General features: G+C 46.7%; 2 protein-coding genes across 2 annotated transcripts; one reads left to right on the top strand and one right to left on the bottom strand.

The window, feature by feature from the left end:
- On the bottom strand, window positions 1-20,108 carry LOC307090318 (GON-4-like protein). The gene is made up of 31 exons (XM_079756907.1): window positions 19,917-20,108; window positions 19,518-19,644; window positions 19,164-19,300; window positions 18,832-18,906; window positions 18,529-18,579; window positions 18,329-18,370; window positions 16,173-16,274; window positions 15,993-16,091; window positions 14,150-14,290; window positions 13,812-14,076; window positions 12,909-13,010; window positions 12,471-12,511; window positions 11,982-12,055; window positions 11,277-11,574; window positions 10,959-11,045; window positions 10,366-10,555; window positions 9,603-9,753; window positions 9,283-9,433; window positions 8,753-8,869; window positions 6,589-7,600; window positions 6,242-6,477; window positions 5,826-6,069; window positions 5,404-5,552; window positions 4,333-4,533; window positions 2,928-3,071; window positions 2,364-2,672; window positions 1,602-1,779; window positions 1,305-1,544; window positions 751-976; window positions 539-641; window positions 1-371 (listed from the first exon to the last, which is right to left on the bottom strand). Exons 1-31 carry the CDS (start codon window positions 19,932-19,934, stop codon window positions 249-251), a joined length of 5,433 nt encoding a protein of 1,810 aa, XP_079613033.1. The 5' UTR covers window positions 19,935-20,108; the 3' UTR covers window positions 1-248.
- Window positions 20,109-21,266: 1,158 nt separating this feature from the next.
- pnp4b (purine nucleoside phosphorylase 4b) lies at window positions 21,267-25,745 on the top strand (the record flags this gene model as incomplete). The annotated part of the gene is made up of 7 exons (XM_079753098.1): window positions 21,267-21,289; window positions 22,452-22,630; window positions 23,012-23,115; window positions 23,349-23,524; window positions 23,873-24,063; window positions 24,435-24,514; window positions 25,322-25,745. 7 exons carry the CDS (start codon window positions 21,267-21,269, stop codon window positions 25,451-25,453), a joined length of 885 nt encoding a protein of 294 aa, XP_079609224.1. The 3' UTR covers window positions 25,454-25,745.
- Between the last annotated feature and the right edge of the window lie 152 nt (window positions 25,746-25,897).

Raw genomic sequence — 25,897 nt, 5'->3', positions numbered from 1 at the left:
CCTCCCCACCTGATGTTGGATCTGATTGGTAGCTGCAGTTTACAAAGCTCTGATTAAACTGTCCAGACATGTTTAATAAATAAAGTATTTTAGTTGAATGTAAAAACATTTTACAAAATGAAGACATGATCGCATACCTTCTTCAAATGTACAAAAGCATCAGCAGTTTGATTTATATACAGTAAAATGACACGTGTTTTATACACAGTAAAAACAAGCTACAATATATACATCACTTATTCCTAGAGTCATTCCTGTCCCTCTCCCTCATTGGCTTCAGCCAGCTCAGAGGGAGGGACTTCCTCCTCCGAATCGGCTTGACGGGCAGCGGTACGAAACAGTTTCATCAAATCCCGGAACCTCCTTGATACCTGAAAAGAAATTCAGACTATTGACTCAATAAAACCAGGATATTTACTTATATTCCTAGCGCTAGTTGAAGCTAACCCTGGAAAACCTAGAGCATTCTCACAGATTGTTTCCTGAAAATAAATGAGACGATAGAGATAGATGATATATTAACGGAACAACCAATCACCTGGTTCGGAGTCTTGTTGCCGAGCAGAGTAGAAATAGCTTGGAATGTGCTCTGATTGGCTCCGTCCTGCTGACAGGTGGTCAGAAGGACTCTGTCGGCCTCCCTGAAACACCAGTTTGACAGTGAGCTTCACCAGGCCTGTGAGGGGCAGTGCTGCGGCGGAGGCCACTGGAACTACACATTACAAGCAGCTGAAGAGAAGAGGGTTGTACCTGGTCCACAGGATCACCTTCTCCCCACTCGCCGTGAGGGACATGTTCTTGGCCCCGACGGCGGTCTCAGGGGAGGGGCTTGGCCTGGCGTGAGAGGAGTCGTCAGTGCGGCCGCGTTCACCATCACTGTGCTTATTCTCTCCCTCTTCCATCGCCGCCTCCTCCTCCTCATCAGCCAAGGCAGCAGGGCCAACCTTAATGTAGTTCCACGATGACGCAGCTGGCCCTGTCAAAGGAAATCAATTATAATCCTTATCTCTTTTCATTGGAAAGGAAATCATGGTGATAGCTTATCTTTAAGGTGAGGTTAGTTCAGTTTAAAATTATTAACGAGAATAACCGTCATTATTCCCCTGGTTCTCAAAAATTAAGCAAGCTGAACCAATAAGGCACGAATGCACATGGCATTCCTTATACATTTTGGTCTCTAAAACACACTCTTAAATATTGTTCTAAAATAACCAATGTAACAGATTCAAACATATGATGAGTCGGTCCCAAGTAAACAAACAATAGCTGTGAGAATGCCCTTAGTTTAGAAAAAACAAACCAACCTGGCCCAGAGCTGCTGGCTTCACAGTCAACTGTAACTTCTCCTCCTTCCTTTTCTCCTCCCTCTTTCTCTGCCTCCTCCTCAACTCCCCCCTCCATGTCTCCTCCCTCTTTTTCTGCCTCCTCTTCATCTCCCCCCTCGTCGTCTCCTGCCCCCTCGCCTTGTCCCTCATCTCCCCCCTCATTGTCTCCCACCTCCTTGTCTCCTGCACTCTCGTCCTCCCCCTCTTCTTCATCGTCTCCTAGAATCTTGTCTCCCCCCTGCTTGTCTCCTCCCTCCTTTTCTGAAACCTTGTCTCCCCCCTCCTCCTCGTCGTTGTCGTCTCCTCCGGTCTTGTCTCCTCCCTCCTTTTCTGAACCCTTGTCCCCCCCTTCCTTTTCTCGACCCCTTTCTCCTCCATCGTCTCCTCCCTCCTTGTCTCCAATAGGGAAGAGTGGCTCCAGGCTCTTCATGGTTTTAGAGACTCCGTCGGAGGTCTAGAAGAGAAGAAAGTAGTTCCCAGGTGTGAACCCTACTGATGAACCGAACCACATGGGCATCACCTTCTCTTCAAACCCTCCTGTACTTTCTGCCGTGATACCTACATTCCCAGTCATTGATTCCTATAGTCAATTGTATGGTTGGTCACAGTGTGAATGTAATCCCACACAATGACAGGTAGAGAATTACAGCACTGGATGAAGGCAAGATATAATTTGTGAGAAAGGTCAGTGCCACCAGCCATTAGCCAGTAAGTGAAAGTCTCTGTGAGAACATCAGTGTTGGGTTGCGTACGTCTGCCTCTGGATGACAGTTTATCCTAGCTTCTTTCTGAGCAATCAGGGCATCTCCTCCTTGATTCCTTCATGGAATCCATCTTGATGACATATCAATGACATTTGATGATTTAGTACAATCAATCTGTTACATATTGTACCTTTAACAAAAAGATACTTATATTCATTACTAGGGAGCCACTACAAATGAACTACATGGTAGTTCAGTTAACTATAAAACACATTAGCCACATGGTGGTATTTTGGTATTTTCTGCGATTAGAGGCCAAAAGGTTTTCACAAACCTTGTAGCTGCTGCAGGAAACCATTTTCCTCCTGCGACGCCGGACAGCCATTGGAGGAATCTTCTGTCCATCTTCCTCGTCCTCGAGTTCTGGGAGAGTGACTTCTTCAAAGCCATCGTTAGCTCCCCCCCCAGATCCTGCACCAATGGCCTCAATGCCATCCAAGGTACCGCCTCCTTCCTCTGGCCAATGAGCATCTTCGAACTGTCCTGGACGAGCCAGGGGTGGGCGGAGCTCATCAAAAAACACCCAGAATTCACCTTGCAGGTGGGTGTGTCCCTTTAACAGGCTGGCCATCTGAGCTTTCAGCTGTGATGTACATACATAGACACTTAGAATACAGAAAAACACAAAAATAACAACACAATACAACGCAAAAATACCACGCAAGAATAAAAGACCAAGAGGCTGACCATCTGAACTTCCAGCGGTGATAAAGTTACAATACGGCAGTGGCTTTGGTTAGTGTTTAGGACTAGTTACCTCTTGGATACTGACTGGTGTTTGGGTTAGCTACGTCATAGATACTGGCTGAGGTTTAGGGTTTGAGTTGGGGTTAGGTACCTCGTGGATACTGGCTTGGCTGAGGTCATCTCCTCCCTGTAGAGCCTTGATGATCTTCTGGTAATGAGACGGGTTTTCTCCAAAACTGATCTCCAACTGCCTCAGGAAACGACGACTTCTCTGGAAAGCCTGCTGCTCCTCAAACTGCAGAGTCCGGGGATGAGAGGAAGAGGAAGCCAGAAAGTCAGCAGTGCTCTTGTAGCCCCTGCTATTTCACAGTATCTGTGAAATAGCATACAGAGTGTATGCTATTACAGTATATATTCCCGACAGCCCCTAACTGAAACGGTTCACTGGAGACCGTGTTTTGTTGACGCTCCCTAAAAGAGGCAAGAACATGCGACAGAATCGGCGAACGCGGGAAAAAGTGGTTCTCTGCTGGACGTGTGACAGGCCGAGAGATAAGACAGGAGAAAATAGACTTGGAAAAGCGAACAAATAGACTTGAAAGATTGAACATAGACTTGAAGATTGAACATAGACTGGAAAAGTGGACAGAGACTCCAGATTTGACGATACTTAGAACAAGAGGACTTCGCATTGGAGGTGAACACTGGAAAGAGGACCACTCACTACGTGCATGAGAGAGGAAGGGTCCTTACTGTTTTTTGTACACCCCGTGTTCTGAGAGAGCCCGGATCCACGCTGAAGCAGCCTGTCATCGACTGGCCCTGCTCAAGAACGTAGCCGTAGCCGTAGCCGTAGCGGTAGGAACAGAACGCCCCCTTCCATTGAATTGAGTGCACTCAAAGACTTGCTGGATACCCATTTTATTTAGTTTGTTATTTTTCTTGTGGACCTCTTTTGGGTTCAGTGTTTTGAGTTCAGTGTTATTATTATTATTGTGTGAATAATCTTTGATTGATTCTGGTTGATTCTTAGATAAAAGGTCAAACGTACCTCACTGTGTCTGTGTGTTATTCCTTTTTATCAGAGTTCTTTAAAGAATACAAGCCAGTCTCCTTACGACCTGGAATTGATGCATCACTGCATTGTGTTATATTACCCTTACACAATACAGTTGGTTACACTCTCATATAGGTTAACATCCTTTTACAGTAGCATGCTAGCCTTGCTATTGCCAGACCAAGCTCAATCGTATATTGCACGTTTGTCTGGGGAAGCTGCTGTCATTTTCTTCAGCACGAGAGGTGTGATCAATGGGCCTAGTTCAAATGACTCCGTACGTATTGGCTGCTTGCCGTCGCTTCCCCGTCGTCATTGTGTCAAAGGGGAAGAGCCAGTTTGGTGATTGGCTCCCGCAAAAACGTATCGAAACTAGAAAGAAATGTATTGCTCTTCTCCAGACCCTTCTGCAGGGCGAACTCAAATCGCCGGCAGAATGGGCGGGGCTACCCAGTCTGGTAGCATGCAATACCACAGTAGAAACAGGTCACGCCCTCACCAGGCCACATTCCAGAGCCTGCTCTGGCTGCAAGAAGGCAGCGAAGTCCCGGAGCAGCTCCGTGTTGTCCTGAAGGACACGGCGCAGACTCCTGTACAGGTGGACCATGGAGCCCTGCTCCTCCCCGGCCTCTTCAAACTCATAGAGCAGAGACAGGAAGTCCTCCATCCTCTTTGGAGAACCGCCCAGAGCCTCACGCACCTGAGGAGGAGAGAGAGGAGGAGGGGAGGAGGAGAGAGAGGAGGAGAGGAGGAGAAGGAGGAGAGAGGAGGAGAGGAGAAGAAGGGAGGAGGAGGAGAGAAGGAGAGGAGAAGGAGGAGGAGGGGAGAAGGAGGATAGCGAGAAGAAGGAGAGCGAGAAGGAGGAGAGCGAGAAGAAGGGAGGAGGAGGAGAGAGAAGGAGAGGAGAAGGAGGACAGAGAAGAGAGGATGAGGGAATGATTACGAAATATTAGGGTTGTGTACCGAAACCAGGGACTACTAAAAGGTACCCATATAACCGGAACATACCAGACTGAATCACAGAGCAAAAGTCGACATGAGCAACGGAAATAACTGAATACAAAGTACATATCTTTCGCTGATTGAAGGATATTTATTTTAAAATGGGATGTGAAGGTAACCGTAACACGATGATTCTTACTAAGACTTTTATTATAACCGACTAACAATATCAATAGTGAAAGCACTAGGCTAACAGGTCAATTATTTAAAGTTATAGTAATTGTTCTGATTGGTTCCTAACCTACTCATATAGAACTGTGTTGTGATGGGTTCCTGCAGGTAGGCATGTGTTGTGATGGGTTCCTACAGGTAGGCATGTGTTGTGATGGGTTCCTACAGGTAGGCATGTGTTGTGATGGGTTCCTACAGGTAGGCATGTGTTGTGATGGGTTCCTACAGGTAGGCATGTGTTGTGATGGGTTCCTACTCTGATCAGGTAGGCATGTGTTGTGATGGGTTCCTACTCTGATCAGGTAGGCATGTGTTGTGATGGGTTCCTACTCTGATCAGGTAGGCATGTGTTGTGATGGGTTCCTACAGGTAGCCATGTGTTGTGATGGGTTCCTACCCTGGTCAGGTATGCCTGGGCGAAGGCTGTGTCTTTGCTCTCTCTCTGTGGGTCGTTGTCCAGGAGGTGATGGTCGTACAGCAGCAGCAGTTTGGAGGAGTCCTTGCTGTGGCGCTCCGGGCGACGGCGGGTCGGGGGGCGGATCCGACCTGAGACGAGATCACAGATTAGAGATGTGGTCTGAGATGAGATCTGAGATTACAGGTGAGATCTGAGAATAGTGATGAGACCTGAGATTGGAGCCGAGATCTGAGAATAGCGATAAGATCTGAGATTAGAGATGAGATCTTAAAATATGAATGAGATCTGAGATTAGAGATGAGGTCATTGACCTGAACTTTATCGCTAGGTTCACATGTCTAACAACAGGCCGATGAAAGAAGGACCCTCGGTGAGCGACTGTATAAATACACCAGACGGACCTCTCCCTCTCCCCAGCGTCTTTCCCGTTCCTCTGGGAAGTCCCGCTCCACCCGGAGCGCCGCCTCCGGCCGCCTCGGAGCACCGGTGCTCTCCTGCCTCCTCCTCCCCCTTGGCCAGCCCCTCCTCCTCCTCCTCAGAGATCTCCTCCTGGGAGTTCTGAGAGCCGGGGGAGTGGTCCTCCTCAGAGTCTTCTCCCCCCAGCCTCCTCTCCGAGGCCAGCCAGGTCAGTTGCTTCATGGTCTCCTGAGGAAGAAGAGGGAGTTATACCGTCCTGCTGAAGGCTCCTGCCACGATCAGTGGCCACAGCCGCAGGGCGTCCTCTGAGCTTCATTGAGTGGCCAAGGGGTTGACCACGTCAGGGAAAGTATCATAAGCAGTCATTAGTTACAGTCCCTAGTGGATTCACTTGCTTTACCTGCAGCTCTGGAACTGAGAGAATGGACTCCTCTGAAGACATCTCCTCTTCCTCATCTTCGTCCTGAGTCAGATCGTCAAAGTCATCCTCCTCCTCTCCCCTCCCCGGTCCGTCTTCCTCGCCATCTTTGTCTCCGCCCTCGTCTCTCTCTCCTCCACTCTGCCCATCGTCACCTCCTCCCGTTTCCTCTCCCCCTCCGTGTTCCTCCGCTCCTCCTCCTTCATTCCCCTCTTCGCCTGCTCCCTCATGGCCCTCCTCTCCCCCTCCTGCATGCCCCTCTTCTTCTCCCCCTCCCCCGCCATCCTCCTCCTCTCCCCCTCCTTCATAAGCCTCCTCTCCCCCTCCACCTCCTCCATGTTCCTCGTCTCCCACTCCGTGTTCTTTCCCTGCTCCTTCAATATGCACCTCGTCTCCTCCTCCTCCTCCTCCACAGCCTGTGGAGGTTGAGGTACAGTGCAGTGTGGACTGGATGGGGAGGAGCTCACCTCCTTGAAGCACATTGGATACAGTGACAGTATGAGGCGCAATATGAGGTACAGATGTGGCTGTGTCCTGTTGGACTACAGCACTGGGTCTTATGTCCTGTAGAGAGGGGGCTGTGTCCTGTTGGACTACAGCACTGGGTCTTATGTCCTGTAGAGAGGGGGCTGTGTCCTGTTGGACTACAGCACTGGGTCTTATGTCCTGTAGAGAGGGGGCTGTGTCCTGTTGGACTACAGCACTGGGTCTTATGTCCTGTAGAGAGGGGGCTGTGTCCTGTTGGACTACAGCACTGGGTCTTATGTCCTGTAGAGAGGGGGCTGTGTCCTGTTGGACTACAGCACTGGGTCTTATGTCCTGTAGAGAGGGGGCTCTGTCCTGTTGGACTACAGCACTGGGTCTTATGTCCTGTAGAGAGGGGGCTGTGTCCTGTTGGACTACAGCACTGGGTCTTATGTCCTGTAGAGAGGGGGCTGTGTCCTGTTGGACTACAGCACTGGGTCTTATGTCCTGTAGAGAGGGGGCTGTGTCCTGTTGGACTACAGCACTGGGTCTTATGTCCTGTAGAGAGGGGGCTGTGTCCTGTTGGACTACAGCACTGGTTCTTATGTCCTGTACGGAGGCTGTTGAAGCAGCCGAGCTTGGCTGCTGGCTGACTGATTGGCTGTTTGCCATGATGAGGGGTGGCAGGCGAGAACTGCGAGCCAAAGAAAAGGGTCTTTTGGGTTTGAGGAGGTGGGCGGGGGGGTTAGGGTGCTGCTTGGTCGCTGTGGGGGGGCGGGACGGATGCAGCCTCAGCTGGGTGTCTCTTGGCAGCCAGGAGGGGCAGGAAGCCTGGCCGGAGCTCAGCATGGCTTTCTGGATGACTGGCTGACTCTTCTGTGAAGGAGAGAATCAACACCATATGTGTTACCCCCCATATACAGCTGAAGCGATGACAATCTAGAAGGCACAGTACTCGCTATTTAAAAATTATCTGATTTGTTTCACCCAACGGCTATTAAAAAGGTCAGGGTTTAATCACAGAAACATTAATAAAAGGGAAAAACGATCATAGTTTTACCATGGCTGATGAGGTAAGGGAAAGACAAAGTCAAATTTACACCAGATAATTTGTATATCTAAAGTTATCTATATTATCTATCTAGATCTGCTTCATTCATCGAATGTGTTGTGGTAGTGTGTGCCCTTGAGCCCCATTACCAGGCACATCCACCTTTCCCTTTATTCCAGCGATCGACATCCACCTCACATTAGTTATGGATTCTGGCCGTGTCATTTTACTAAGTCATAAAAAACCAACAACAATCAACTAAATCACTAACCAAGAGGCTGGCGCTAGAGTAAAATAAACGTACATTCCGTCGAGGCATAAGAGCAACATCACTACATCCAGTCATTTCACATCGGGATCCCAAAGCTGAGTTTTTCTGAGGCGAATCACTTCCTTAGCTACAGGGCCGACTCATGAGCCAGGGGAACAGGGGTTACCCGGAGCTACAGGGCCGACTCATGAGCCAGGGGAACAGGGGTTACCCGGAGCTACAGGGCCGACTCATGAGCCAGGGGAACAGGGGTTACCCGGAGCTACAGGGCCGACTCATGAGCCAGGGGAACAGGGGTTACCCGGAGCTACAGGGCCGACTCATGAGCCAGGGGAACAGGGGTTACCCGGAGCTACAGGGCCGACTCATGAGCCAGGGGAACAGGGGTTACCCGGAGCTACAGGGCCGACTCATGAGCCAGGGGAACAGGGGTTACCCGGAGCTACAGGGCCGACTCATGAGCCAGGGGAACAGGGGTTACCCGGAGCTACAGGGCCGACTCATGAGCCAGGGGAACAGGGGTTACCCGGAGCTACAGGGCCGACTCATGAGCCAGGGGAACAGGGGTTACCCGGAGCTACAGGGCCGACTCATGAGCCAGGGGAACAGGGGTTACCCGGAGCTACAGGGCCGACTCATGAGCCAGGGGAACAGGGGTTACCCGGAGCTACAGGGCCGACTCATGAGCCAGGGGAACAGGGGTTACCCGGAGCCACTCGGGCATGCAGGAGGTCTCCCTGTGCACCGGGAGGCGCTGCTCTCCGGGCTCAGCGGGGCTGCAGGCCAAGGGCATGGCCGGGAGCACTCCTCCCTCACGAGACACCTGGCAGGAACACAGCAGAGTCACGGGGTCTCTTCAAGGTCAGGGTTAGGGACCGCATGGGCACAATAACCTTCAGGGGCAAAGGTTTCATGTATTTACATGGGAATAACCCATCTGTGTGTCGTTTCTAAACCACCTCATGAATGAGCCCGTCCCGATGGGCGGTCATACCATAGAGGCATACGTAGGCAACCGCTGAGGCTTAGTCAGCCAACGGGCCTCGTTAATTAATTCTCTTTTTATTTATATCAAAACCTTTTTCCTTTTTTGTCAATCCAAAACGAAGGAGAATCTGTAACAGATTTAAAAATAATCTTTCTATATGTGGGCCTATCTATATAAATATCTATAGACACCAATATTTATGATCACATGCAAAAATGTTGTGTGTGTGTGCTTATTAGACAACAGACCTTGATTGGGTTGTTGGCCGGGGCCTTGGAGCCGCTCATCTCCCAGACTCTCCTGCGGAGCTTCCAGGGTTTCTTCAGCACCAGGTACGAGCTGAGCATCTGATGGAGGTCCAGCGTCCCGGAGAAGTTCCTCAGACCCAGGGCTATCAGGCTGTTGGCATCCACATTAGACATGTTAACCCACAGCCATAGGACAGGTTCCTTTATGTAGAGTACATCTATGGTACATCCGTGTGCCTGGTGTTTACCAGTCCTCAACCATAGGACAGGTTCCTCTATGTAGAGTACATCTGTGGTACATCCGTGTGCCTGGTGCTTACCAGTCCTCGGCGGGGGTGTAGAGGGTCCTGGCTCGGGGGGAGTGGAGCTGGGGGTCCAGGCTGCAGATGGGGAGCAGCTCTGGGTGGAGGAACAGCCTCCTGGTAGCCATCAGCCAGGCCATGTCTGCTGGGATGTAGGGGTACACGTGACCTACACACACGCACGCATGCACACACACAAAAGCATTAATTCAGCACTCATTTTACTTGGCTGTTGGGTTGTTATTTAGGCACCAAGTTACTCAAAGCTGAGTTTTGGGGTGTCAACCGAACTATGAAAAGCTTTGACCCAAACAGGTCAAAATTAGTGAATAACCCTCACCCTAACATAGACTGGAGTTAACCTAGTAGGACTGAGACTAGGGTTAAACTATTGGGACTGGGGTTAACCTAGTCAGACTGATACTAAGGTTAACCGAGTAGGACTGAGAATAAGGTTAACTAGGAGGATTGAGACTAGGGTTAACCTAGTAGGACTGAGACTAGGGTTAACCTAGTAGGACTGAGAATAAGGTTAACTAGGAGGATTGAGACTAGGGTTAACCTAGTAGGACTGAGAATAAGGTTAACTAGGAGGATTGAGACTAGGGTTAACCTAGTAGGACTGAGAATAAGGTTAACTAGGAGGATTGAGACTAGGGTCATCCTAGTAGGACTGAGCCTAGGGTTAACTAGTAGGACTGAGACTAGGGTCATCCTAGTAGGACTGAGCCTAGGGTTAACCGTGCAGGGTAAGGGTTAACCTTGTAGGATTCCGACTCACTGTTGATGCTAGAGCTCATTTCAGGGAGCCAGCGTCCGGCTGTAGGAGCCGACGGCCGAGGGGTAACAGGAGTCTTCTCCTTCTCCTCCACCTCCTGGAGGAGCAGCAGCGCCTCCTCCAGGTTGGACGCTCTGAAGCTGCTCCTGCGGCCCGTGGCCTCAGCGCGGCTGGAGAACTGCTGCAGCTCCTCCTGCAGGAGCAAGGAGCACGTCATCACGAATGACCCACTGCTGTGCTGAGTGGGGATCCAGGGGTCGTCATGGTTACTGACCCGCTGCTTTCATGGTTACTGACCAAGTGGTTTGGCGTTGTTATGGTTGCTGACCAAGTTGTTTGGTGTGGTTATGGTTGCTGACCAGGTTTCGTCATGGTTACTGACCAGCTGTTGTCATGGTTACTGACCAGGTGTTGTCATGGTTACTGACCAAGTGGTTTGGTGTTTTCATGGTTGCTGACATGGTGCTGTCATGGTTAATGACCAAGTGGTGTGGTGTTGTTACGGTTGCTGACCTGTTGTTGGTGTTGTTTTGGTTGCTGACCAGGTATTGTCATGGTAACTGACCAGGTGTTTTGGTGTCGTTATAGTAACTTACCAGGTATGTTTTGGTGATGGAGCTCTCATTGTGAAGAGCCTCAACACATCTGCTCAGGAGGTGGACCTGAGTCAGCAGCTGCACATGCTGATGAACAGAAAACAGAACCATCTCACACTGGAGTCCAGCATTACCGTGCCGTTACTCGTCAAGACCAAATGTGTGCAGCAAGGTTTAGGTTTAGTGTGACAGCTCCTCTGGAGCCACTCAGTGTGGCAGTGGAGCATCCAGTCAGCCTTTGCATTCGACTAGGAAACGCTGCCATGATAGTCGACGGCAGCGCATGTCCAACGACGCCTTACAAGGAGATGACCTCACCTGCTGGATCTGCTGCTGCAGGTGGCCTTTCTGGACGTGGTTTAAGAAGCGAGCGGGGCGGAGTTGAGGTTGCAGCAACAGCAGTGCGGGGGGGGTGGGGGTGCCAGTGGAGCGGCCCACGATGGGGGTACCAGGGTTGCGGGCCGTGTTGGGGGTACCAGGGCAACGGCCCACAGTGGGGGTACCAGGGCAGCGGCTAGACGTGACCTGCACCGCCCTCCGCTGCTGCTGGGCGTCAAACTGCTCTCTCACAGCCCGGCGGCACTCGGTTAGCATGTTGGCTAGTGGCGCCTCAAAACTAGGAGGAAACAGTACAGAGAAGGGCACTCTGTTAGCATGTTGGCTAGTGGCGCCTCAAAACTAGGAGGAACCAGTACAGAGAAGGGCACTCTGTTAGCATGTTGGCTAGTGGCGCCTCAAAACTAGGAGGAACCAGTACAGAGAAGGGCACTCTGTTAACATTTCCACTTAAGACTCTGGCAGAGCATGGTGAGGTCTGCAGAAGAATAGAATGGTGCTTCAGGATGTTCCCTCTGAGCTAAATCTTCCTTGTTGGTGCTTTGTTAAAGAAGAAGACTAGTAGAGGGATATTTTGCTGTTCCTCCCAACCCAAGCAGATACAGCACTTCTCTGCTGCTCTGTCCCATCGGGAGGACTGTGTGTGTGTCTGTGTGCATGTCATGTGAGTGTGTGTGTGTGCACTACCGTAGCGCCTGCGGGACATTGAATTTAGCCACTATCTGTGTCGGGGCTTCCTCCACTACCAGCTCTTCTTTGAACTGAGGGAGCAGAGCCGTGATTAGTTGACACACAGCATATAAAAAGGGCTTCTATTGGTTTACATACAGCCTTATAAAGGGGTTTCTATTGTTTTACATACAGCATATAAAAGGGCTTCTATTGGTTTACATACAGCCTTATAAAGGGGTTTCTATTGTTTTACATGCAGCATAAGAAAAGGGTTTCTATTGGTTTACATACAGCCTTATAAAGGGGTTTCTATTGTTTTACATAGAGCATATAAAAATGGTTTCTATTGGTTTCCATATAGCCTTATTAATGGTAACCATTCTTTTGTTTTACATACAGCTTTATAAAAAGGGTTTCCATTGGTTTACAGACAGCCTTGTATGCTGGTTTTAGTTTTACAGGAGGCTGGCCTAGTTAAGAGGTTGGCTTAGTTAAAAGTCTTACCGTGTCAAACAGCTCCTCCAGAAGCTCATTCACCTCCTTTTCTGGAAAGAAGATCGATGTGTCAACACACTCGCCACGCTTCAGCGGACCATTTTAAATCTCTTGAGCCTAGTATAAAAAGCTTAAATTCTCTTTATATTGCAGTAGTACAGAGGTACTTCTAGTAGTCATAATGAGCTATTATTATTCCTATTGAGGGTGTGGTAGTATGAGTATTATGGCGGGCGTAGAAGTATTGTAGTGTAGTACTACAGAGGTACTTCTAGTAGTAGTAATGGGGTAGCATTAGCCCTATTGAGGGTGTGGTAGTATTATGGAGGGAGTAGAAGTATTGTAGCGTAGTATTACAGAGGTACTTCTAGTAGTAATAATGGGGTAGCATTAGCCCTATTGAGGGTGTGCTAGTATTATGGAGGGAGTAGTAGTATTGTAGCGTACTGGTGATTCGAACAGCTCGGTCCGTCCGGTAGTCCTCCTGGTCTGGCTCACGCAAGTCCGCCAAGAAGTTGTACTCTGGGTCATCTTCATCGTCTGCCTCTTCTGAGAGGAAGAGGAGGAGCACACAGTGAATTAATTCACACTGAGCATATTTCATGCAATGATACAACTCACCTAGAAGATATTATATAAGGCTACCGCTACGCTATAATCCACTCAAACCATGCTTCTGCTAAGCTCGAAGCCGTACATATCGTGGTACCAATAAATAAGAAGTTATTCATGCTAACCATGCTACTGCTAAACTAGGACCTATTCAAACCATGGTGCTGCCATCCTACCACCCCTAGCCCCAACCCCCTAACAAAGGACCGGAGGATACAATACAGAGAAGCGCCCTCTGTTAGCATGTGGACTAGCGGCGCCTCAAAACTAGGAAAACAATACAGAGAATTGCCCTGTTAACATTTCCAATTTATAGCACATAAGACTCTGGCAGAACATGGTGAGGTCTGCAGAAGAATAGAATGGTGCTTCAGGATGTTCCCTCTGAGCTAAATCTTCCTTGTTGGTGCTTTGTTTAAGAAGAAGAATAGTAGAGGGATATTTTACTGTTCCTCCCAACCCAAGCAGATACAGCACTTCTCTGCTGCGCTGTCCCATTGGGAGGACTGTGTGTGTGTGTGTGTGTGTGTGTGTGTGTGTGTGTGTGTGTGTGTGTGTGTGGCCTGCGGGCATTTGGCCACCGTCTATGATGGTGCTTCCTCCACTACCAGCTCTTCGTTGTACTGCCATCCTACCACCCTTAGCCCCAACCCCCTTACACCTAGCCCCTAACCCTAACCTCTCACCCCCATCCCCTAACTTCTAGCCCTCTCCAGCTCAAGCCTAAAGAAAACCAACCTTCATTGTCGGAGGCCATCAGGCCTTGGAGCCAGTGGCTCCAGTGTCGGTCCTCCTTGTAGAGAGGCGGGCCAGGGGTGTACATGTCAGGAGTAATGTCCGGAGCCAGTAGCTCTGCCTCCAGCTGACCTAAAGGGACGTCTCGGAGGGGGCGCTTGGAGCGGGTGCGGAACGCCACGAGCCCGATGGCATCGTCATCCCCACCAGTCCCACTGGCACCGTCTCCATCCCCACCGTCAGCTTCATCCACCTCTTCGTTCAGAGACTGCAAGGGATGGACAGGCTTAGGGGAAGACAACGCATGACTGGCCATCCACAGCGCTCAACATGCCACCTACTTGGTAAGAATGGCAGGAAGTGTTCAACGCCAGCTCCTCTTCAACAGCGTCCAGTCGCTCCAGGAAGGAACAGTCTGGGAGGTGGAGCTGAGTGCCGCAGGGGCCTGCATACAGCCTTAGGTGCTTCGAACACCTGGACACCTGACATGCATTAGCACTAGTTACAAAGAGACACTTGTGATGCATTACTGGTTAGTAACAGACAACTATTATGCATTAGTACTAGTTACAAAGAGACACTTGTGATACATTACTGGTTAGTAACAGACAACTATTATGCATTAGTACTAGTTACAAAGAGACACTTGTGATACATTACTGGTTAGTAACAGACAACTGTTATGCATTAGCACTAGTTACAAAGAGACACTTGTGATGCATTACTGGTTAGTAACAGACAACTGTTATGCATTAGTACTAGTTACAAAGAGACACTTGTGATACATTACTGGTTAGTAACAGACAACTGTTATGCATTAGTACTAGTTACAAAGAGACACTTGTGATGCATTACTGGTTAGTAACAGACAACTATTATGCATTAGCACTAGTTACAAAGAGACACTTGTGATACATTACTGGTTAGTAACAGACAACTGTTATGCATTAGTACTAGTTACAAAGAGACACTTGTGATACATTACTGGTTAGTAACAGACAACTGTTATGCATTAGCACTAGTTACAAAGAGACACTTGTGATACATTACTGGTTAGTAACAGACAACTGCTATGCATTAGTACTAGTTACAAAGAGACACTTGTGATACATTACTGGTTCGTAACAGACAACTGTTATGCATTAGTACTAGTTACAAAGAGACACTTGTGATACATTACTGGTTAGTAACAGAAAACTGTTATGCATTAGTACTAGTTACAAAGAGACACTTGTGATACATTACTGGTTAGTAACAGACAACTGTTATGTATTTGTACTAATTACAAAAAGGGACACAATTAATACATTACTAGTTACAGACCCTAACCCTATACACACACCATCAAGTAGGCTTTGTTTTCCTCATAGTTTTCTAAAGCTAAATGTCTGGTAAAGTGGCTATATAACGTATTCTATGGAAAAATGCATTGTGGGCGAAATAAAGGTTTATGTACAAATAGCAGGTATTTCTACATTCTTTTCAATTCATTAACATGGCGTCGGGACTCATCAAACCATTTTTACCACAGAAAACCAACTCATAAAAGGAGATCATGAAGATTATTCGCACACGTGATATTGTCTTACAATACCCAGATGACCCCTATGAACCTGTCAGTTACGCACTTGCTACAACTTTACTATGCTGTAATAGTTTGGACCAAGCCATCATTAATTCACAGTTTTTGCAACATAGACAAACCATTCCATGTACGTTTGATTCTGCCGATCTACTATTAGCAGATTAGAGGCAAGTCAGTGGGCTTCACAAGCTCTTCTGATGTAGCTCTGGCTTCAGTCATAACTTTAGCCAAAATCGCTCTACCTTTGTTCTAACATAATAGCATTGCATAGTTACAGTTCTGTGTTGTTCACTGCATAGCATTTTTCACGCGCACATTTTTTTACCTGCAATTTAAGTTGTTACCAACAGCTTGCCAAATGCAACAACAAATGGAATAACAGATTACATTTTGTTTAACCTTTTGTTTCGGACATTTAAAGAATGGTTGTAACTACTACTACAACAACTATAGCACATTTGAAGCTTAAAGGGTTTATATATATAATTAAGGCATTTAGCATAAATATAATCTTTTTCCAAAGCAACTTTCAACCATTTACCCAACGACGGCGGCGTCAGCCCCTTTCTCTGGTGGGCTAGCCGTCCCTAAAAGCCTACCTGTGATTGGCTAGCGGACCTCTGGGTGGTTTCCTGCTGCCGTGGAGTTCGACTCACTCGGGGTGAAGACCCCATGCTGTCTGCATCACTCAGAAATGTCTGACACACAAAGACGCACATTAGAAGTCTGAACTACCGCAACAGACGATCAAAGATGCGTTGTGTTTTAAAGCAGCTCACCTCCTCCGCTGTCTCCTCCTCTTCCTCGTCTTCATCCGGACAATACTCCTCGTCTGAGGAGTCCTCCTCATCTTCGAGGAGGATGTCCACAAACTGAGGAGGCTGAAGGGCGGGACAGATTACATCATGATGACCTGTCCTAACCACACTTTGACTGGTGAACTGCTGACTTCTACAGGTATACATTGAGAATCAGAAAATAATCTTCATGAAATCCATTGCAATCTCAGTTAATTTCAGTCTATAAATGTCCTTATATGACACATACACACAGGTTTAATGGCTGGTGCTTATACTCTATACCACCCATTAGGTGGTGTCTAATGGGTGGTGTCTATACTATACTTATAGTCCCCTGGCTATGACTATATATATATATTAAAAAAAATGAGTTATTTCACATGGCCAAGCCAGGCCACTCACATTACGGTACCATTAACTATTGATGGCATTTCAGACTATGAGGAAGTATAAACTACACAAAAGTGTGTATTCAGACCACACCCCTACAATCCAAGAAAGACTCAATCCCGAATTTGAGATGTAAATTAATTTACTTTTCTGAATTTTCCTTACAAGATATTCGGTAGGCGTGTAGTGGATACATCCCTCTGATATGTGATATGCTATGGTTATGTTATGATTTTAGACCATGTTGTTCCCTCTGAGCTAAATCTTCCTTGTTGGTGCTTTGTTAAAGAAGAAGAATAGTAGAGGGATATTTTACTGTTCCTCCCAACCCAAGCAGATAGAGCACTCCTCTGCTGCTCTGTCCCATCGGGAGGACTGTGTGTGTGTGTGTGTGTGTGTGTGTGTGTGTGTGTGTGTGTGTGTGTGTGTGTGTGTGTGTGTGTGTGTGTGTGTGTGTGTGTGTGTGTGTGTGTGTGTGTGTGTGTGCGCGTGTGTGTGTGCGCACACACTACCGTAGCGCCTGCGGGACATTGAATTTAGCCACTGTCCATGACGGGGCTTCCTCCCCTACCAGCTCTTCTTTGAACTGCCATCCTACCGCCCATAACCTCACCCCCTAACACCTAGCCCCTAACACCTAGCCCCTAACACCTAGTCCCTAACCTCACCCCCTAACACCTAGCCCCTAACACCTAGCCCCTAACCTCACCCCCTAACACCTAGCCCCTAACCTCACCCCCTAACACCTAGCCCCTAACCTCACCCCCTAACACTTAGCCCCTAACACCTAACCCCTAACCTCACCCCCTAACACCTAGCCCTTAACACCTAGCCCCTAACACCTAGCCCCTAACACCTAGCCCCTAACCTCACCCCCTAACACCTAGCCCCTAACCTCACCCCCTAACACCTAGCCCCTAACACCTAGCCCCTAACACCTAGCCCCTAACCTCACCCCCTAACACCTAGCCCCTAACCTCACCCCCTAACACCTAGCCCCTAACCTCACCCCCTAACACCTAGCCCCTAACACCTAGCCCCTAACCTCACCCCCTAACACCTAGCCCCTAACCTTACCCCCTAACACCTAGCCCCTAACCTCACCCCCTAACACCTAGCCCCTAACCTCACCCCCTAACACCTAGCCCCTAACACCTAGCCCCTAACCTCACCCCCTAACACCTAGCCCCTAACCTCACCCCCTAACACCTAGCCCCTAACCTCACCCCCTAACACCTAGCCCCTAACCTCACCCCCTAACACCTAGCCCCTAACCTCACCCCCTAACACCTAGCCCCTAACCTCACCCCCTAACACCTAGCCCCTAACCTCACCCCCTAACACCTAGCCCCTAACCTCTCACCCCCTAACACCTAGCCCCTAACCTCACCCCCTAACACCTAGCCCCTAACCTCACCCCCTAACACCTAGCCCCTAACCTCACCCCCTAACACCTAGCCCCTAACCTCTCACCCCCTAACACCTAGCCCCTAACCTCTCACCCCCTAACACCTAGCCCCTAACCTCTCACCCCCTAACACCTAGCCGCTAACCCCTCACCCCCTAACACCTAGCCCCTAACACCTAGCCCCTAACCTCACCCCCTAACACCTAGCCCCTAACACCTAGCCCCTAACCTCACCCCCTAACACCTAGCCCCTAACCCTAACCTCTGATATGTGATAAATATGTTTTTAGATCCTGTTGTCAGTCATTTTAACGGAGAGACCTTATAGAGAACACACCTTGTCTCTCTTTCCTGGTGAACTCTTCCAGTTTGGGGCTGACTGAGAGAAAAAAAGAGAAAATTAGAGAGTTAGGTTAAATGTATTGTGCAATGCAGTGTATTGTATAATGTACAGTCTAATACATCATGTATGATATATAACGCACAGCAAGTACAGAGTGATACATAATGTAAAGCATGTATCGTGCAACTTCTTACCTCTCCCTGTGCCACCACAAGTTTTAGACGCGAACGGGTCATCTTAGGTTCCTGTCAGAAAGGCCAGAATTTTCATCACCATGATTCAATAACATCTAGAATGAACTAAACATTCACATTTGATTGAAAATACTCAGGATTCCAATTTTAAATCTGAATACTATATAATATTTTGATAAAGAGTGTACAAAGTCAATACATTTAGAGCAGGGGAGGATTAGGGCTATATTATGCATTGAGTCATGATTACATAGAAGATGATTATGCATTAGGTCTGATCAGATGAATAAAGAGCTGACTCACAAACAGGGGGAGGTCCTGGGTTTCCTGAATGGCAGCCTTCATCATGGCTACAACATGTTCATTGGTCACCACCTCCTGTGCAGAAAACATGTCAGCTCTTCTCAGTAAAACACTCACTTAACTAAACACCCTGATACCCTTATCATAACACCCTAACACAGAGACCCCCTAACACCCTTATCATAACACCCTAACACAGAGACCCCCTGATACCCCTTAAAGTGAACCCCCCCAAAACGGTTACCCCAATACGGGTATGTGTGATTGAACCTGAAACTGTTTATATATTGGTGAGTAAATGCTGTTTTCTAACCTTGTACAAGAATACTTACATGGAGGATGGCGCGGACATTGCAGGAGGTCAGGTTATGCCGTTTGGATTTCCTCTCCAGGTCGATGTCCAGTTGGATGAATTCATGGTCGCTGCATTCGCTGTCATCACAACAGCTCAGAGGCAGACTCAGCGCAACTGGACACACAAAATATACCAGGTGTAGGGCACCGTAGTCCAAGTCTAGTCCAAGATGACACATTGTCCTAGTCCTGACCTAGTTCTTATTGGTGTCCAGCCTAAATCCAGTCTAGTCCAAAACTTTACTAATGCATTATTATCAACCTTTTATTCAGTTATCCTATTCATGTTAATGATAAACAGGGCCTTCCAGGTAATCTTTCGTCGCCCTTACCAGAGTCATCTTCACTAAGGTCTGCTTCGTCACTGCCGGCGGAGACACATTGCATTCCATCCTTCCTCAATACTTTGGACACAACAGGACATGCGTCTCCTGCATCCAGGACATGTTTTCTAGGATTCTGTTAATAACAGAGCCAGTAAGATTAATTAGTGCGCGCGAGCGCGCGCGCACACACACACACACACACACGTTATATCTTTTAAATGGGTTGACAAAAGCCACCAGATAAATATCAATATAATAGAGGGGAATTTGCTAATGAGACGACCGTTTTATAGCGCTTAACCTCAAACAAAACAAATTGGAAGATCAAACTAAGAAACAACTCCAAACCATAGCAATAAGTAACAATAACGTACCCAAACCCCCTTTATAATAACAATAACTTACCCATGCTCTGATAGCCATTTAACTAGTTTGAATAAACAGCGGCAGGCATGGGCAGCGCTAACTAGCCTACTAGCTAAGCGGAATCCACCGTGGCTGTATTAAATAAGGAATATATAGCAGGAATGAATATCTCTAACTCTAGAAATGCATTAATAATATTAATATAACAACAAACAGTAGGAGTAGAATGCTAGCTCTAGCGAACCAGCTAGCCAAACATCTTCTTCTTATTATTATTCCTGCTACAAGGAAATGCGGCATAGCGCCATCACTTGTCCTGGCGTGTGGATGTAGTATAGGGACATATCGACTAGCACGATGAATACATAATCAACAGACATTATCCAGAGTCATAACATCTACCTTACATGTATCAATTTTACGAGTAATGTTATTTGGGAAAATGCATGTATATTGCCACATGAAGTCTGGTAAACTCATCATTAAACCTTGTTACCTTGGACTCCTACCCCGGTGGATTGAGCAAAACACATGCATACACACGCACGCACATGCGCGCGCACACGCACACACACACACACACACAATGCATTCCTTTGTGTGTTTTACAAGTGTTTTACAATCACCTCTTCAAAGAAAAAGAGCATTCCTTTATTACCGTAATAAAGCCTATATTTCCCAACCACCACCCCTCCCTTCCCCAGTATATTGAAACTTTATGTTTCTATGCTACATCTTTATGTGACTTACTCCATTTTATCTTTTGAAATTCAATGCCATCCTGTGTGTGTGTGTGTGTGTGTGTGTGTGTGTGTGTGTGTGTGTGTGTGTGTGTGTGTGTGTGTGTGTGTGTGTGTGTGTGTGTACGTGTGTGTGTGTGTATCATATTATAAAATCCATGTGCACACATCAAACCTTTGGCAGAAACTCTTTGACCAAACAACAGAAAGGAAAACATGAATTCACTTAAGGTGATAATAAGTTTATAATCACTTCATGATAATGTAGCATCGGGTACACTGAGCATAACCTTTAACCTCTGAGCGAAGAGGATGAACCAGTGTTTACACAAATCTACCGCCTCTCTTTAAGCCAATGACATTGTCTCCCTCTCTAGGCAATACTCTCTCCCTCTCTCTTTATCTATGAGTAATTCTCTCTCTCTTTCTGCCTAAGAGATAGTCTCTCTATCTAGGTGAAGGTCTATCGCTCTCTGTCGAGGTGATCATTTCTCTCTCGCTCTCTGTCAAGGTGATAGTCTCACTATCTAGGTGAAAGTCTCTCTCTGTTGAGGGGATAGTTTTGCGCTCGCTCCTTGTCAATGTGATAGTCTCTCTCTCGGTCAAGGTGATCATCTTCCCTCTCCTGCCTGAATTTCGGAGTCGAAGCATGCATACCAAAGGGAGCTCATGGTACAGTCTGTTTCTCTGTCTGTCTCTGTTGGTGTATTGGTCTACCCATATACATGTAGCTTACAGTGTGATATTATAAAACCATGCTTTGTGTATGTTATTTATCGTCAAGAGTTAATAGATATAAGTTCTCATTGTATACAAATGCTCTTAGGAACTTAGAAAAAGAAAACGTAAATAAATAATTATTCTGAGATCAATAAAAGAAATTCATGGTGTGAAACACATTTAGTCAGACTATGATATGTTATTTATACTAATACTTGAGGGGTACCCCAGATTCGATGGAAGTACTCCACATTGAAATATTGTTAAGGAAATTAATCCAGGGCTATTTTGGTTATTTTATTTAACCTCATTTACTCAGGTTTGTCTTATTGAGGTTATACCTCTAATTTGCAAGAGAGACCTGATAGCAAAAAAACAAACATTTTTTTTTTACAGACAAATGACATGAAAGAACATAAGATTGACAGGTATATCCGCTTTGCAGCAAAACAGGTAGCCTACACAAACCAGAATCTGTTTCAGTCAATGCTTAACTATTGATTTAAACACAAATAAACCAGCTCCCACGGTCAAGCCGGTTTGAAAGGGTTTCCAGGTCAGACCTATTTGCCTACGTCTAGTCTAGACCTTCTCGAATTGAATAAGTTGACCCCCATTTTTGCCGACTTTTTAATCGATTTTTGTCTGCAGGACCTCAATATTTAATAAAGCTCCTGCATAACTTATAAATATATATATGTATTTATAAATAGAGTTAAAATGATCGATTTTGTAATATTATCACCTCCAAACTTGCCTGTTGCTTTATCCTGGCAGGACTAAACAAAGACGATGTGGATATCTTGAGAGGAAAGAATGACATTTTTCTTTCAAATGATCTATACTATAAATCTAACTATAAATACAAGTAAATAAATGAATCACAAAAGTAATATTAGAATAATATAGTATTTTGTAATATATTATATATATTTGGTTCAATGGGTTGTATTCAGGTTGCAAGCTAGACCACTTCCAAAATTGGTAATACAGAAGATCTGTATTTATATCAGGGTGTCCTCAATGGCATGAAGAACGTTGAGAACCGCTGGTTTCTCAATAGAATATGGGTGCTCACTTATTTAAATTAGGCTTCATTGGTTTTTTGTTTCAGTTCGAATTGCTGTTCCTTTGAGGACTACAAGCTAACGACAGAGTGGCTATTGAACCAAACCAGCCACCGTCCCAAAATCGCAGTGATCTGTGGCTCTGGTCTGGGCCTGCTGGCTAACTCTGTGAGCAACAGGCAGAGCTTCCGCTATGAGGACATCCCCAACTTCCCCGTCAGTACAAGTAAGATACCGGTACAGATATCCTATCCGTACAATTGATTATAGGTAAGATATTTGCACAGGTATAAGTACCGGTTACATAACTGTACACATAGAGTAAATGTACTGCTGAGTACAGGTATTTTACCTTCACAGGTAGGATACATGTACAGCTTAGTAAAGGTAGGATACAAAACCACCTAAGACCGCAGATAAAACTACATCCTCTATTAAAGGATCAATGTAAAACACCACCCTCATCAATGAATGTGTACTGTCCTCCTTCATATATTAATTGGCGTTATGCTATATTTGCAATTTATTAACACTGTACACAGTGATAGTATGAGTACTGTAGGTCTAAAATATGCATGTTTATCAGAGGATTTCTTCTGTGTTGCAGTACCGGGCCATGAGGGCTGCCTGGTGTTTGGGACCATAAAGGACCAGTCCTGTGTGTTCATGCAGGGCCGGGTTCATCTCTATGAAGGCTACTCTCTGTGTAAGGTAATGTCTTCTTCTCTATCGCTCACCTTCTCTCCAACACTCACCTCTCTATCTCTCACCTTCACTCTATCGCTCATCTTATCTCTCACCTTCTCTGACATCACAGTGTGTCTCTAGTGACATCACACGGTGGCGTATCTGATCTCATGGTCCAGGTGACATCACAGTGTTGTGTATCTGATCTCATGCTCTAGGTGACATCACAGTGATCTGTATCTGATGTCATTTTCCAGGTCACCTTCCCAGTCCGGATCTTCAAGCTGCTGGGTGTTGAGACTCTGGTGGTGACCAACGCCTCCGGAGGTATCTGTCAAGACTATAAAGTTGGAGACATCATGGTCATCAAAGACCACATCAACCTGCCTGGCTTTGCTGGACAACACCCACTCTGCGGGCCGAATGATGAACGGTATACATCATGAAATCATAATAATAATAATAGGTATATAAAACAATAATCCTAATCATTATCAAACCTATCAGGGTCCTCTGATGTGGTGAGATGATGAGAAAGAAATGTTTTCTTTTACAGAAAGAGGCATTGATGGATAGATAGAGAGATGAATGACCAATGTTGAATCGATAGACAGATTAATGGATGGATAGAACGGATGAGGAATGGATAGAAACCAGCATGGATGGATAGATAGAATGGAAAACAAATGGCTAGAGAGATAGATGGATGGACGGATAGGCTGGATAATAAAAGGCCAGAGGGGTAGGTGGACAGAGAGTCAGAGTGTGTTTCCTCTGCTAGGTTTGGGGTCCGGTTCCCCTGCATGTCGGACGCCTACAGTAAAGACCTGCGGCGGCTGGCCCTGGACATCAGCTCTGAGCTGGGTTGCAGTGACTTCGTCAGGGAAGGGGTGTACTGCATGGTGAGCGGGCCCAACTTTGAGACCATTGCTGAGGCCCGCATGCTGCAGGTCCTGGGCTGTGACGCTGTCGGTGAGCCATGACATCACACAACCATTACATTACATCATGTCGGTGAGCTATGACATCACACAACCATTACATTACATCATGTCGGTGAGCTATGACATCACACAGTGACATCATGCTGCTCAGAGATAGGACCTAACCCAATGACGAGTTGGACAGATATCACAAAATGACATCATGTTTGTAAAACATGACATCACACCATTACATTACATCATGCTAGTGAGATGATGCCATTGCCCTGACTCTAAAGCTCTGGGCTACAACTAACAGGGAATCCATGCCACCTGCCCATGCTACCTGGCCAACACTTACGCAGTGCCTCCTTACATGATACATAGACTAATTAAAGTGTTGTGCTATTTCTTCATCAGGTATGAGCACAGTTCCAGAGGTGACTGTAGCCAAGCACTGTGGTATTCGAGTGTTTGGCCTTTCTCTGATAACTAACAAGGTATGTACATCTCTGATAACCATGAAGTATTTACATCTCAGATAACCAATGAGGGTCTGACTCCCTGTGGTCACTGAAGATCCCATGTCACCCATCTCAAGGGTAGGGTGCTAACCCTAGGGTCCTGGCCAAATCCACAACTTGGCTCTTGTACATGTCCACATAATGAGACAGAAAGACAGTAGTTGTAATTCTGCTATAGACAGTATTGTGTGTGTGTGTGTGTGTGTGTGTGTGTGTGTGTGTGTGTGTGTGTGTGTGTGTGTGTGTGTGGTCCTACTAAAGACAGTAGTTCTGCTATAGACAGTATTGTGTGTGTGGTGCTACTAAAGACAGTATGTGTAGTTCTGCTATAGACAGTGTTGTGTATGTATGGTTCTACTAAAGACAGTATGTGTAGTTCTGCTACAGACAGTATTGTGTGTGTGTGTGTGTGTATGTGCGTGGTTCTACTAAAGACAGTATTTGTAGTTGTGCTATAGACACTATTGTGTGTGTGTTGTTCTACTATAGATTGTATGTGTAGTTCTGCTATAGACAGTATTGTGTATGCGTGGTTCTTCTATAGCTTGTATGTGTAGTTCTGCTATAGACAGTATTGTGTGTGTGTGGTTCTAATATAGACAGACTGTGTAGTTCTGCTATAGACAGTATTGTGTGTGTTTCTAATAAAAAAATGTTTGTAGTTCTGCTATAGACAGACTGTGTAGTTCTGCTATAGACAGTATTGTGTATGTGTGGTTCTACTATAGACTGTAGGTGTAGTTCTGCTATAGACAGTATTGTATGTGTGTGGTTCTACTGCAGGTGTCTCTGGACTACAGCAGGGAGGAAATGGTGAACCACGAGGACGTTCTGCTGACCGGTAAGATGAGAGCCGAGTTTCTGCAAAAGCTGGTCCACACTCTGATAATACGCTGCAACCACCAGGAACAATAGCACCTCAGACCACAGCCCCGGGACCAAGAACACCACCCATAACCCCACCCAACCTGGACCAAGAACACCACCCATAAAACCTCTTCCCCAGGACCTATAGAAGCACCCATAACAACACCCTTCCTGAACCACTAACCCCACCTCCCCAGACCCAATGCACCATGTCCTCGGGCATAATACCCCCACCTTTAACACCACTTCACTGGGACACAAAGCACCACCTCAACTGAAAAAATAACATCACAATCGCTCCTGAACCAATAGCACCACCACCCCAGGACCATGAAGTCACCGGATTTACCATATTCAAGGATAATAGCAGGGTTTTACTGTACAACATCACCAAAGTGCCAATGTATAAAGAGAAAAAAAGACTTTTTGAGTATTTTTGTATATATGCACCTACACGCATACTACTGTTTAGTAGTACTACTTTGTATGATT

This window comes from Pollachius pollachius (genome assembly GCF_949987615.1).
Source record: "Pollachius pollachius genome assembly, chromosome: 1".
Classification (NCBI taxonomy): Eukaryota; Metazoa; Chordata; class Actinopteri; order Gadiformes; family Gadidae; genus Pollachius; species Pollachius pollachius.
This window is presented reverse-complemented; position numbering and strand designations above follow the sequence as displayed.

What these genes read in the sequence shown, in the direction of transcription:
- LOC307090318 (XM_079756907.1), bottom strand. An exon ending in CACCAGGAAAGAGAGACAAG is followed by an intron (nt 16,275 to 18,328) that starts GTGTGTTCTCTA and finishes CCCGCCCTTCAG; the next exon opens with CCTCCTCAGTTTGTGGACAT. An exon ending in AGGAGGAGACAGCGGAGGAG is followed by an intron (nt 16,092 to 16,172) that starts GTGAGCTGCTTT and finishes TTTGTGTGTCAG; the next exon opens with ACATTTCTGAGTGATGCAGA.